Consider the following 13287-nt stretch of genomic DNA (forward strand, 5'->3'; position numbering starts at 1 on the left):
TCTGTCCCTACACAGCCGAGATGGATGCTGTGCTCCCTTCCCTCGCAGAGACACAACAACTCTCTCTTCATGAACCTTTGTAAGGCCTCCACGATCCTTGGATGAAAAAGGGTTTGTAGCTGAGGAACATGTTTGCACACATACGCGAGGTAAAACCTTCAGCACAAAGCCTGAGCTGAACTGCATGGTTCTTTTTTTTTTTTTTCCTTTTTTTTTTCCTGCAGCTTGTAAAAGGCCTCGAAGCCAGCAGCTCATCCCCAGCCACGCTTTCCATTCCAATCTGGTCCTTTAAAGTAGGGCTTTTTGTTTATGAAACGCCGGGAACGTCTGGATTATAATCTCTCTTCTGTCAAATTAGCTAGGAAACTGTAATTTTCCTCAGGGGACAGCGGTGCCCACGAAGCACACGTTTAAAATTTATCACTGCAGTTAATGAAATCTCATTCCAGCCAGTGGCTGTAAGCACCTCTGGATGTCAAGCTGCCAGCCTCAGATAAATGTCCCGTTGAATCCTACCAGGTTCCAATAAACAGCTTTTAGGTAGGAACTCGTGTCCAATTCCTAAACGTTAAAGAACAGCTTGTGTTTCAATCCCATCCAGGTGCTTTACAATCCTGGCACAACCCCTGACCACAGGGCTGTGCGTTTCACATTAGTGCTCTCAACTCATCTCACATACCCCCGGCCATCCCCAGATCATCCAGACGTGGGAACACACCTCCTGGGGTCCAAAAACCACCGGGATAACGCAGATGGCACCCACTGCTCCTGCCCTGCTCCCCGTTCTTCCATCCCTCCAGCCCCCTCGCAATGCTTTTGGGCAGGATTTCCAGCTCAGCCCCGGAGGAAACGAGTGCCAAACTCCTCAGCTACATCACCGACGGGGCTTAAACATCTCTGAGCTTTGGGCCGTGAGAGAGGAGGAGGAGGAGGAGGCATCCCCAGCAGCTCCTGCGTGGCACAGGGGACAGTGTGGGGCCGTGGGGACTCGGTGTGGGCACGGGCTGTGTGGTCCCCGCTCGCCCTTCTGCAGGGAAAGTACAGGGCGTCCGCGGGGCCCGAGCGGACCCGGCACAAACCCGCGTGCATCTCAATGAGGGGGGAGGGCCGGGCGCACACACGGCTCTGTAAATACTTCTTTATTAAGACATAAATACAAAGCCCAACGGGGAAGGAGCAGCGACGGGGCGAGCCGTGCCAGCAGGGATCCGTACGGATGATCTTACGATGCTGAACATCTGGTTCTGCTGCTCGCTTCCATAAAAATCATCTTTAAAACCTACTTGGGTTATATCTCCATCAGCTGCTCGGTGCCCACAATGACTTCATTAACATGTTTGGCTGAAAAGAGAGAGGGAGGAAAAGAAGAGGAATTGAGTTTTAGAGCAGCGCTTCAGACTCCGCATTTTTCAAATCTGCATCTTTAAAACAAATGAGAAAAGCAGATTCTAGGGAACTCGAACACAGATTTGCTGCCCTTTTTTGGTCTCTGGCGTCTCGCAGACACGATCCCACACACATGGCAGAAGCCTAAACAACTGACTAAACATCAGGAGGTTTCTCTGATGAGACTTTCCGCGTGTGTGTGTCACCACCAAGCAGCAGAGGCCCGACAGAAGTCCCAGCTGCCGCTGACAGGTGTACCTCCAGGTCCAAGCAAAGAGCCATCGCCATCCAGCACGGAGACCTGACACAGAATTAAAGACCAGCAATCCTCCCTGGCCCTAAAGAGTGCGGTGTGCCCCCAAATTGCCCCCGGGGCTGGAAGGAGAGGGGCTGCTCAGCATCAGAGGGGCCACCACCAGGACGGGACAAAACCCTCTCTCAGCAATCCCAACGTAAATTTTATTTTAACTTGATTTCTCCCTCTTGGGTTCAAAAAATCCAGACGGACCCTCTCCCTGAGTGCTGAGATGAAGCAAGGTCTCCGAGCGCTGCTGTCACCTCAGGCTCCCACGGGGCACAGTTGGTGGCGGGGCAGCTTGGACAAGGTCACTCCTGCCTGTTCCCAGGAGCTCGGCACAGGCTCGGAGGACACATTAACGTGCCAGTCCCTGCCCCAGCGCTGTTAATGCCCTGTACTGAAAGAGCCTCCCGTTTAAAATGCAAAAGCAGCTTGTCAGGGAAGGACTGCGAATAAGGGATCTCAAGCCAAAATAATAAAAACACAAAACTCAAAGCCCAGTGCCTAAAAAACCAAGTATGTGGCCTCAGCGCCTGACACAATGCCTGTGTGCTCCAAGTGGGTGTCCTCGGGGCACCGCCCCTGAGGGGGGAATCCAAATCTCTCCGGGTTGGCCACCGATTCAGGAGGAGTTCAGGTGGTTTGAACCGTGCCCCGAGGCTCTCTTCACACCCTCTCTCCCCTTTCTCCCCAGGAATAACAACAGGCTCGCATATCCGGGGTGCCTGGCATAACCCACCAGGCGTGCGAGGCGCTCGAAGGAGACTGTGCTGTCTCCAGCACCCTCCACGGCAGCGGGGGGGAGGCAGCCAAGGGTGATGGAAAGAAGTGGTTGTGTTTTATTTACCCACCTAAAACTCCTCCCCTCGGGGGAGCAGATTTTGCAAGACGGCTGCAAAACAACAGCCATGCTACCCTCGGCTACATAAAGAAATTCCTGGCAATCCCCGAAGTGGCCGAGCCAACGCGAGGCTTCTCTTGGTTTTAAGGCATTACCTTTGCACCATGCAAACCATCACTCCAGAAGAGGTCTGATTAAACACTGCTCTGTCAGCTTCAAGGTGCATTTGGACTGTGGCAAGGTAATATCCTGCTCCAGCCCTGGCCCCACAACCATGCAGATCCTCCTCAGCCTGGAGGATGGAGCAGGGCAAGCTTTGTCACCGCCTTTCAGAGACCCTTCGTGGAGGCGGAAAGTAAGAACAAGGAGCTGCTCCTCACTGCCAGCATCAGGTGGAGTAATTTATTCCCTGCTCAGGGTATTTAGTGACAACTGACAGCCCTGCAGCCTCAAGTAAACGTCTCAGAGCTTGAGGCTGGAGCTTGGAGCCTGATCTCCAGCCCTTGGAGCAGGACGAGCAGAGGTGGATGCAGCGCGCAGGGGAACGAGGGACTGAGTGTGCGTGTGCCAGGTGCAAGCATGATGTAGGTAGCACCACACAGCATCTCCAGCACAGCCCTGCCAATAGCCCCAAGTCCAGCCTTCAGCTCCTCTCTCCTCCCGTCCTGGACCTCACACAGCTTTGCCAAGGTACCTCCAATCCAACCTGCAGCGCTTCTTGCCGTAACATTCCTCACCCCCAACAACTTTCCCAATATATCTCAAACAGGCCCTGTAGCAACTCCTGTGATTCCATTCCTGAACCTCCTCCAAGCAGACTACCTATCGTGTTGATTTCTGTGATGTGAATAAGACTCTGGCCAGCATCCAGCGGGAGTAATTACGTTATGCCTCCGCAGATGAAACATGCCTTCATCTGGGCCTGTGAAGCGCCGTGTCGATTCACGGTTCTATATATAGGTGATCTGTAGCAATACCTTTTAATAAGGAGCTCCTCGCTTCGTGTCAGACAGCATCCTGCACCGTGCTGCGTGCGGGGCTGGGCCGGGCCCTGTCACATTCTTTGTTGCAGAGCGGGTTCGAACTATTTGTATTTTGCACTGACACGCTCGCAGCCTCCTTCCGATATCTCATGTTTTCCATCTGATTAGCTAAAAATGCTTTTCAAGAGCGGGTGAGTAAGAGCATTCCCGTGTTCCAGGCAGGGAAACTGAGGCAGCAAGGAGCTTTGAGAGTTTACGCAGCCTGCCAAAGCCCCAGGGGAAAGCAGAGCCTGCGCTCCCTCATCTCCCATCCCATCCCATCCCATCCCATCCCATCCATTTCGCCTTGATCCCCGCCGCCAGCACACGCAGCACGCCCGGCGTGTCGCTGCTGCCTGGCAGAACGAAATCCCCAAACTTCCTTCTCCTCGTACGGGCCGCAAGGAAACGCATGAATGTGCCTGCCTCGAATCCACAAGAAAGGTGTTTTTTTTTTTTTAAGCGATAAAGGGAATGGTTTTGCTAGAAACAAAGCCTGATTCCGCAGCCCAGGGGGATGCGATGGGGAGATAAGGATTCACCCCGCTTCCCTCTTCCCTTCCCGGAGCCCTCCTCGCGGAGGGAAGGGAGTTCAGACTCCGCCGGGTGTGCCAAGGGGAGCCGGGCTGCGGGGAGCGTTTCATTATCAGCCGTGGCTGCCAGTTGCCGGTGGCTCTGGCTGGTAGCAGCAAGCTCAGTTCATGCAGAAACTCTGCCTGAAACTCCGGGGGGAGGAGGGAGAAGTACCTCACATGCTTCGCCGTTCAGCTCCCTTCTCCTTCCCCAGCTCCCCATTAGGGATTTCTTACCAGGCTGCCTTTTATCTGACACTGGCAGGGTTACAGATGCATTCAGCCCGCAGAGAAAGAAGAGGGATTAGAGAAAGGACTTTGAGAAAGCCTCCGAGTTGGACCCTGCAACCTTAAATCATGTTCAACGAGATCTTCTCAGATTGGGAGCATCTGGCGCTAAGCGAATCCAGAGCTGATCAACACATCCAGCCTCCTGATTAGCACTTTGATTCAACTTGCTGACGCAGCCCGGCCCGAAGTCAGCCCGGGTGCTTGAACCGAGCGGCCGCCGAGCTTTTCCTGAGCGTAAATCAAAAAGCTGTCAGGCGTTGTGTGCGCGTCCCTGCTCGGGAGGACGTGTGTTTACACATACCGGCCGCGAGCCCCTTCGGAGCCGTCCGCAGGGCCGCGGGGAGAGCCGGGGAGCAGCGGCAGAGCCCTCGGCGCTCTCGGCTAAACCCAAATTGCAAGGCAAATAAACAGCGGGGCGGAAATGACTGCAGAGCCCAGCGCAAACCCTAGCACCGGGCCTGGGGGCCGCGGGCCCTCCCCAGCCCGGCTGGCAGGTTCCTGCCAGGCCGCTCGCAGCGAGGGGATGCCGGAGCATTCCTTGAAAAGCCCCGTGAAAGCATCTCCTTGTTGTTTGCTCAATTAGCCCCAGACAGATCGCTGCTGCTGCTGCTGGTGGCAACGCCGGGTTGTAAAGGAGGAGGGGAAGGAGGGGAAAGGGAGGGAAAAAAAAAAAAAAAAGGAAAAAAAAAAAAAAAAAAAAAGGTTAGGGCCTAGGCCCAGGACCACCACGAAGTTCCAGCCCTCAGGGGCTCCAGAAAACGTTCAGTTTACTCACTCAATTACATACACTGTTTTATAAACCCTTTAAAATAAAATAGAAAACAGTCCCTGGCACAGAATTACTGCTCTATTATACAGCAGTGATGAAAGCCACTGCTGTGTATTTGCTCTCTTTAAAGCAAGAGATAGTTTAACTTAAAAAACGAGGTGGGGGGGGGGGGTTGGGGGGGGCGGGGTGGCTGCACAAACGCATGCACGAAAACACGCCGTGGGTGGCTCCTACCACACTCACCCAGGACAGAAAGGATCAGAGAAGTGGGAGAGAAGAGCAACTTGTCTCTGCAGTGATGCTTGGCCCGGGAAAAGCGGCCAGGTTGCGGGGGGAGAGGAACTGGAGGGGCTTCAGGGGATGGGAAGCAGCTGAAGCTCGGCTCTGGGAGGCTGGAGGGTGTTTTAAATTACACGTAGAGATAAAGAAGGGAAGCAGGTGATGGGGGCCGAGCTGTTGGTGTTTAGGGAGCACTGGGGCTTTCCAGTCAAGGCCTGTTCTCTCCCCAGCCACACTGAACTTAGGGGATCGCCAGAGATTGGGGTGCCGAAAGGCCAGGGGTGTCTCAGAGCCCTCCCGGGGGCCAGCAGATGGACAGGGGGGAAGGAAGGAATGGGAAAGAAATTACTCCTTCAGTGGAGAAGTGATTGCTCAGGGAGTTAGGAGAAACATTAAACATTAGTCAAGGGAAAACGAGGTGAAGAGCTAGGGATGTGCACAGCAGCAAGTTCCTTGGGGGACAGGGAGACAGCATCCTAATACTATGGCAGAGTCCCAGCAGCCCTTTAAGAAGGGGCCTGGGTTATAGTGATGGACGTGCTCCCTGGGGATCTCAGAAATGTCAATCTGACAGACTCCATCCACACTTCCCCCCAGGACGGCAGTAATTTCATATCTGCCTGGAGACTGCTGCCCGCTGTGCAGGACACAAATCGAGGTCCCCTTCCTTTCTCGGGCACCCATTGGGGTGCTCTTCCTGGCTCTTTCATGTGGCCGAGCTCTAGCAGAGCACAAGCGGTTATTTTCTCTGCGTGGAGCATGTACAAATATTTCCACAAGGTTACGAACTGCTGCCTTCTGGGGAGGCCTCGCAGTGTGTGCGAGTGTGGCAGTTCCTTTAACCTGCTGGCTCGGGAAGCCTCAACCTCCCCGGCCGAGGGGAGGACGAAGCGCCGCTGGATGGATGTTCCAGGGAAGTTTCCTGCCACCGCTAAGGCCAGAACTCATAAACCATTTTAATACAGCTTGGAAAGGAGGCTCGAAATGTGTCGCTGATGCAAAAGACTCCTTCAGGGAACTACCTGCCAGCTGATATCTCTGTCAGGGACGTTCAGCAGTTAAAGTGCTTTAGGGAACGAGTCACACGGACCTCCTGGTTTCCCTACGGATTTAAACTATTCCTCCTTTCCAGCTCGTCTTGCACCCCAGTGCACGATACACGTGTGCACTGTTTAGTCTGCGTCTGTTCTTCGCAAGCTTTCGTAACTCCCATCTGCACCGCAGCGTGCGTTCTGCTCCCGACCTTGTGTCGTGTTAAGGGTTTTCAGTTCCCCAAGACTTCACCAGGAGGTACTCAGCATCCTGCAATAGCGGATCCTGCTCGTTCAGGCCCTGCCTGAATGCAGCAAGAGCATCAGAAAGCCCTTTGCTTCCTCCCTGGCCCTGTCCTGCTCAGTCTCAGCTGGGCTGAGGCATCCCCGCAAGCAGCCGCCCATTCATGTGTAGAGGCTTCGTAAGCCGTACCTGCCTTCCGAGGATGACATTAGAGAAAAATGTGCTCTTTGGCCCTCATTAAAATGAAACAATCTCACTCTGTTTCATTGAGAAGTCCTAGGGCTCCAAGCTTGGAACAGGATTTGGAAAATGATCGGAAACGGGAGCCAGTCCTTACTGGATATGTGCCTTTTTCTGTTCTTGTGAGAAACCACACGCTTTTGGCTACGTGATAAGCCTCTGGAAAAAATCTCCATTTGCACATGTTCTCAGGAGGGCAGCTAAAAGCTCCAGAGAGTTTGCACCAAGTGCCTGTGGAAGTGCAGGCACGATGCAGGGCTTCCCCCGCTTGTGGCCCTGCTCCCTGGACCAGCGCAGTGCTCAGCACCGAACCGCTTCCCTCTGGTACCCAGAGGGATCCTGCATGGGCATGAGAGAGGTCGAAAAAGGATGCAGGCAGACTGCAAGCAGTCAGGGGGCGAGTGCCAGGTGGGAAATGGAGCATGGGACTGCTAGGGAAGGGAACTGGGAATGGCATCCACGGTCAGACCAGAGGAGGAGGCAGGTGGGTGTCCGGGTATAAAAAAGTGAAAGAGGAGAATAAAAATCTCTGTGGGATTAAGGCTAGAGGGAAAAAAACAAAGAGAAGACTGGGAATGGGATGAGAGCGGTGCTCAGACAAAGCCCTAGCAGGGAGCTGTGGCACAGGAGTCAGGATCGGATAGGAAAGAGGTGATGTAGTCCAAGGGCTGACGCTGGGGGCAGGAGCAGTAAAGCCTGCAGTAACTACAGCCTTCTCCCCCCAGTACCAGGAGTGAATCTCAGGGCTGTCGACACCCCCTGGGCATTTGTGAAACCTCCTGGCAAAGTTCCTCTTGCCCTGCTCCGGACCCAGCTCAGGATGACCCACTACTGTCAGTTCCCATCAGCTGGAGCAGCTGAAGCTGTATAATGGAGTTCAAGTTCCTGGCGCTGCTAACGATCCATGCAAGGGCCAACATGATCCCATATAACATTTTTTTTTTCTTTTCAGTGGATTGAACCCTCCCTCCAAACATTTACAAAGCAAACATTAAGGCTAAAATATCCAGTCTGCAGCAGTTAGGGAACGCCACACGTAACGTGCAACGTTAGCACTAAGTTGGGCAGTCAGAACGAACAGGCACACGATCAGCATCTCCCCGCCTCTCAGGTCTCTGCAAAATAGGAGGAAAACGCAACCACGCTCATGCTGAGGAGATGAAAATGAGGTTGTTAACAGCTGCGAAGCACTAAGATGACAAATGTTGCAGAAAGGCCACAGAAAGGATCTTATTTCTTGCATAGTGTACAGTAATTAAGGTTTCAGACTCACATTGAAAAAAGACAGGAAAATGAAAAATATGGAACAACCCCACGCTCAGCATGCACTCAGCAGTACGTTCTGTGTGCTGTCTGTGTCAGGGCACCACAGAAAATAAAAATATATGGTTGCATTAAAAATGTATAGGAACAGGCACAGCGAAGCCTTAGCCTACATCCCGGTCACGGAGGTAATGCTCCTCCTAAGTATGTACCAGGATGCCAAGCTAAGATTACATCAGCAGCCCGAATCCTGGTGATTTTTCCTTCTCTGAAAATACACTTTGTGGCAACAACACTGCTGTAATGCCCTTTTTGGGTGTGTAATGACTCAAGCTGTCCCCAGATGACACTGGCTCCTTAATATCCAATGCACATAAAATATCCCAGCCCCACGGACAACAGAGATGACGGTGAGGGATGAGGCGGGGAGCTCTGCGTCGGTTTTGCTGGTTACATCCTATGTGTGTGTCTTTACCATCTCTGTTCTCCGTGTGCCTTTGAAGAAAGGTTAGGCCAATTTATTGGGTACGCCTCTTCCTGACTAACCTATACCAGATGTACAACATGCTCCCTGCTGGATCTGCCCTAATGACTCCTTTGGGAATTGTACTCACTGACTCTGGGGCTCGTCTGACTCCTCGGCTGGCCCATCACCAGCACTCCCTCTCTCTAGCCCTTTCCAACGAGGGCATGCTGCTTTTGAGCTCCTCTTTAAAAACAGCTTCATCAGGAAGGCTGGAGCATAATCGTAATAACTGTCTCAGAGGCAGTGATTGAATGCTTTGTGCAATTAAGCTCTTTCAGAACTGCTGCCTGTCATTTCCTATCCCTTTAATAATTACCTCCTTATTCCTAGGTACCAACATGTTTTTCTAACTGTTACCTGTGTGAAGGAGCTTTCACAAAGCCTGTCTGTTAATTCTCCGCTAGCAAATTTCTTAAATTGAAGTATCAAAGAGGAAGTAAAGTGGATGCTTCCTTCGCATGGCAATAAAAGCAGTAGGAAGAGAATAGCATGACTCTCGGGAGGCACCGGTTGCAAACACAGAAATTTTATAAAACTCCCTAACACGATTTTAGCAGAGGCACTTAAAAAGTACTGTGTCTGGCCAATGCTGTGACGGGGCCTGAAGTCACTGCTGACAGCTACCTGGCCCCTCTCTGTCTCTAACTTTCTTTTTGGTTTGAAACAAGCTGCATCTGATCTACCCCAAAAACCAGGGCTGGAGCGCTCCTTCTATTTAGGTGTCCAGAGCTTTGCCAAGCCCGTTATTGAGTGATGAGGTCTCCCACCAGGTCCCCGGGGAGATTATCCCACAGCCGACCAGACCACATCGTTAGGAACATGTTCCAGATATCCAACCTAAATTGTGCTTAATTCAATCCCATTACTCCCAGCTGCACCATTTGGACCACCCTAAACATGCCCCTGCCTCTTCCGCAGAAGGAAAAGGATGAGAGCTGGTTTGAGTTACGTTTGCCTACCATTTGTGGTAGCTGTTCTTCTGCCATCCTCCTTCCGTGGAACTGGAGTTTCGCTTTCTGAAAGGAGGTCAGTGGCTCAAAGAGCTCTTGTACCCTGACCAGGGCTCACTGGGAGCAAACAGCCGCTCCTGCGGCAAACTCAGCTCCGGGCTGAGCAGGATGGTGCGGGGAGCTCTGTACCTTTGATAAATCCTGGCCGATGCTCTGGAATAAGGAACTGCATTTTTTTTTTCCTTCTTTAATGTTTCTGGGAAGGTGTGTGCAGCTTTGCTGAGGTGGTTTCTAGCGTGTAACTCCCAGACTGGGGTCAACAGCCAGCTGCTACCGCTTACGTCTGCCGAGGTGCGATCAGCTCGCAACAAAAGGTGGCTGCGACCCAAGAGAAGTAGTTTTTTTGTAACCTGGCTGTGAAGGCTAGAGCTTGAAGAAGGAAAAGTTACCAAACAGAACAACACAGCCAAAGTCTTGATGAAAGGGGGAATATGGAAACAGACTTCCAGGGCCACACCAAAAGCTTGGCACGAGATACGGGAAGTCTTGGGCAGGGGAAAGGAAGTCATGGCATGCTTTCACAGCAAAAAAGAGGGCCCAGTTTACTGCGGGACCAGGCAAGGTCAGAAGAGACATGCTGGGCTGGAAAAACTCCACAGTTCAGGAAATAAGTCATGAACTTCACAGACAAATCCCAGACCACCGAGGAGAACCTGACCCCCAGCCCAAAGAAATTCCAGACCGGTTAGGAAACTGAGGCAGGGAAACGAACTGAGGCTGCATTATTTTTTCTTGCTCAGCATAGTGGTGTATTCATAATCCACCCCAACGTCTCTGCTAACGTCAATCAGACGCTCCTGGACAGTTTAACTGGAGGGGCCACAGACTCACTGAGGAGTGGATTTAAGCTTTGGAGAGGTGAGCACGTGGCCCTACAAGAAAAGGCAAATGAACCACAGCTTCCAGCCCTGTTCCTCTCCCTCCTAATATGTTGACAGACCCTGGGAACTGTTCAGACGAGGATGATCAAGAAAGGGTGATTTCCATACCAAGATCAACCAGACCAGGGTCTGCACCCTGGAAGAAACTACCAAAATAGACGTGAGTGAGGCCAAAGTGTGATGCTTCTGTCTAAAATGATCTACTAAAGAAATTGAGCACAGTCTTACTTCCTGAGATATTCGCTAAATCTGCACCCTGTTTCCTCATAGTTCAAACTGGAGGGTTACAACCAAGCGTGACCTGATCCAGCTCTCCTGTTGGCTCATGCTCAGGGGAAGGCACAGATGGAGCACCACGAATAGTGCACATCTTCAGGGGTAGGCGGGCAACGAACCCACAAAACCCACTGATCCAGAGCGATGTGCTGGGCAAAGATATGGGCAGGCAGAGATTGTGGTACATAGGGACCAAGACCACAGAGCAAAGCACACTCGCTGGGTATTTCCTACAGTATGTGACCCAATTCCAGGATCACAGCTTTGTTTCTGTGGGTCTCTTTTACTTCTAGTTTCAAATTAAAGGACAAATTTCCATATGGACTGCTGACAATAGGTTATGGCATACGACATTAAGAGCAAACACTGCTCCGTGCGAGGACACTTACAATTGGGAAACCACCCATATACTATAAAGACAAAGCAAGCAAACAAACCCTGATCTGACTAAACAGCTTCACATGGAGCCTGCAAAGGAACTCACTTTTGTCCTCAGTCCACACCCTAGAGCAGGGATCTGCCAAACCCCAACCATAAATATTCATTAAAAAGCCCTCTGCTTGGGATGCAGTCACTGAGACAGCCATTTCCTGCCCATTATCTCTTCGGGCAGGAAATCAACAGTTCCACTCAGGCGGTTACCAAGCCCTCACCACTCACAGCTTGATTGGACGGCCTAAGTTTGCCCAAAATTAGGGCCACATAGTTGTAACCTCTCTGAAACCCCAAAATAACATTTCATTTCACTAAGGCAGAGCTGAGCGCAGCCGCCCTTATTTTTAGTACTGAGCAGAGCAGCTCCCAGTGTGCTGCTGCACCTTGAGCTGCTGCTTGGAGCAGGGTGAATGGGAGCACGCTGACAGCCAGCCCGGGTTGCCAGCACAAAGAGAAGGGTGTCTGTCTGATCAATAATTTGACTGCGCCACCCCTTTCACTCACACAGAGGATTAGTCAAAATAACAGCTCCTTCTGCTGAGGACAACTTCGAGATGATCTAATTGTGGTCTCTGGGAAAAGACTGCCTCAGCACCCAATCTTGTTCTTCATAATAACAACAAAGTTCTCCTGCCAACTCCTGAGGAGCAAGTCCCTGAACTGTTCTTGTGCCAAGAAACTGTACTTTCCATGAAAAAACAATATTATAGGACAGCACTCTGTAGAGCTGCCACTGTTCGCTGGCACTTTATGAAGAAACAGGAAGAAAATCTGGATGAGGAAATTCTAAAAAGTAATTATAAATGTACTGTAAATACAGCTCGTCTACTTACCTTTGGTTTCCAGTCTCTGATCGCTTCCAATTAAACAGTCTTTGATGTCTGCACCCTTCTCTATCACGGCATTATGACAAATAACACTGCCCTGAAGACAGCACCTATAATGCAAGCACAAGGTAAAGCAAGAATATGGTTAAAAATGACAGGTACAAAACAAAGGAATCCAACAGAACATCTAAAAAGCCTATGACACAATTCTGTAAGTAGGTTCAGTTATGCTCTTTTCTCAAAAACTCCACTACTCTTATCCTGATCCTCACACCCGGCTGCCAGAGCAGGTTTGCAAAAAAAGGGTTTCCAGCTTTACCTCCTGTTAGAACAGTTTTCCTGTACGTTTCCTTAGCAGAGGAAGTCCTGCCAGAGGATTTCACAGGCAGGACACTGGCCTGGGAACTGGGACGTGGATCAGGTCTCATACTTTCCACGGACAGTATGAGTGACTGCACAGGTCACTTTTCTCTCAGTTCCCCAGTTAAAAAGAGGAGAAGCAGCCCAGTCCTTCCCTGTGAATTCTGCTGAGAAGTTTCATACGTTCCAGATTGCCAGGCACTAGGAAGGGATGGTCAGAAAGGGCACAAGATCAATACCTTATCTGGATGGCTTTATTCATTTCACGTTCAAGCAAACACTCAGCAGTACCAAACCCATGAGACCCACACTGCAGCCCTGGAACTGCTCTGCCAGTTGACACCAAAATCTGAAATTTACATAGGCTGGAGCTTTAGCTAAAGCAACCTTCTTCCAAAATGTTTTTGAACTGGTGGTAACCAGCTTTCAAATCTGCTGATCTGATCATCTCGTTAGGAAAGAAGTTCAGAGTTCAAGTGTTAGCTCCGTAACTCCTCTACTGAGATGCTGAGTGAGTTACTACACGTTGGTCTGTGCCTGCAGATGATTTGTTTCCTCATTTTTACGTGTGCAGAGAGAGGTAGAAATCACTGGAGGACACACAATGTGAAGGCATCCAGCTAAGAAAAGCCTAAATACACCGAGTTTAACACACATCCAAACCAGCTGCTTGGGAGGAAGGTGTAAGAGAAATACACAACACGCTGAGATGGAGGGAGTCTGTGCCCCCACGTTC

At 51.1% G+C, this 13287-nt stretch overlaps 1 protein-coding gene across 1 annotated transcript in view; it reads right to left on the reverse strand.

Annotated features, from left to right (window-relative positions):
* Positions 1-1124: 1124 nt before the first annotated feature.
* The window catches only part of EIF2B3 (eukaryotic translation initiation factor 2B subunit gamma), a 95259-nt gene continuing 83096 nt past the window's right edge, over positions 1125-13287 (reverse strand). Inside the window, exons 11-12 of the mRNA XM_084527973.1 lie at positions 12198-12301; positions 1125-1341 (exon numbers count right to left, since the gene is read on the reverse strand). Coding sequence (XP_084384099.1) covers positions 1289-1341; positions 12198-12301 — 157 coding nt within the window. The 3' untranslated portion in view covers positions 1125-1288. The remainder of the gene's footprint in view (positions 1342-12197; positions 12302-13287) is intronic.

This window comes from Aythya ferina (assembly GCF_964211825.1).
Source record: "Aythya ferina genome assembly, chromosome: 8".
NCBI lineage: Eukaryota > Metazoa > Chordata > Aves > Anseriformes > Anatidae > Aythya > Aythya ferina.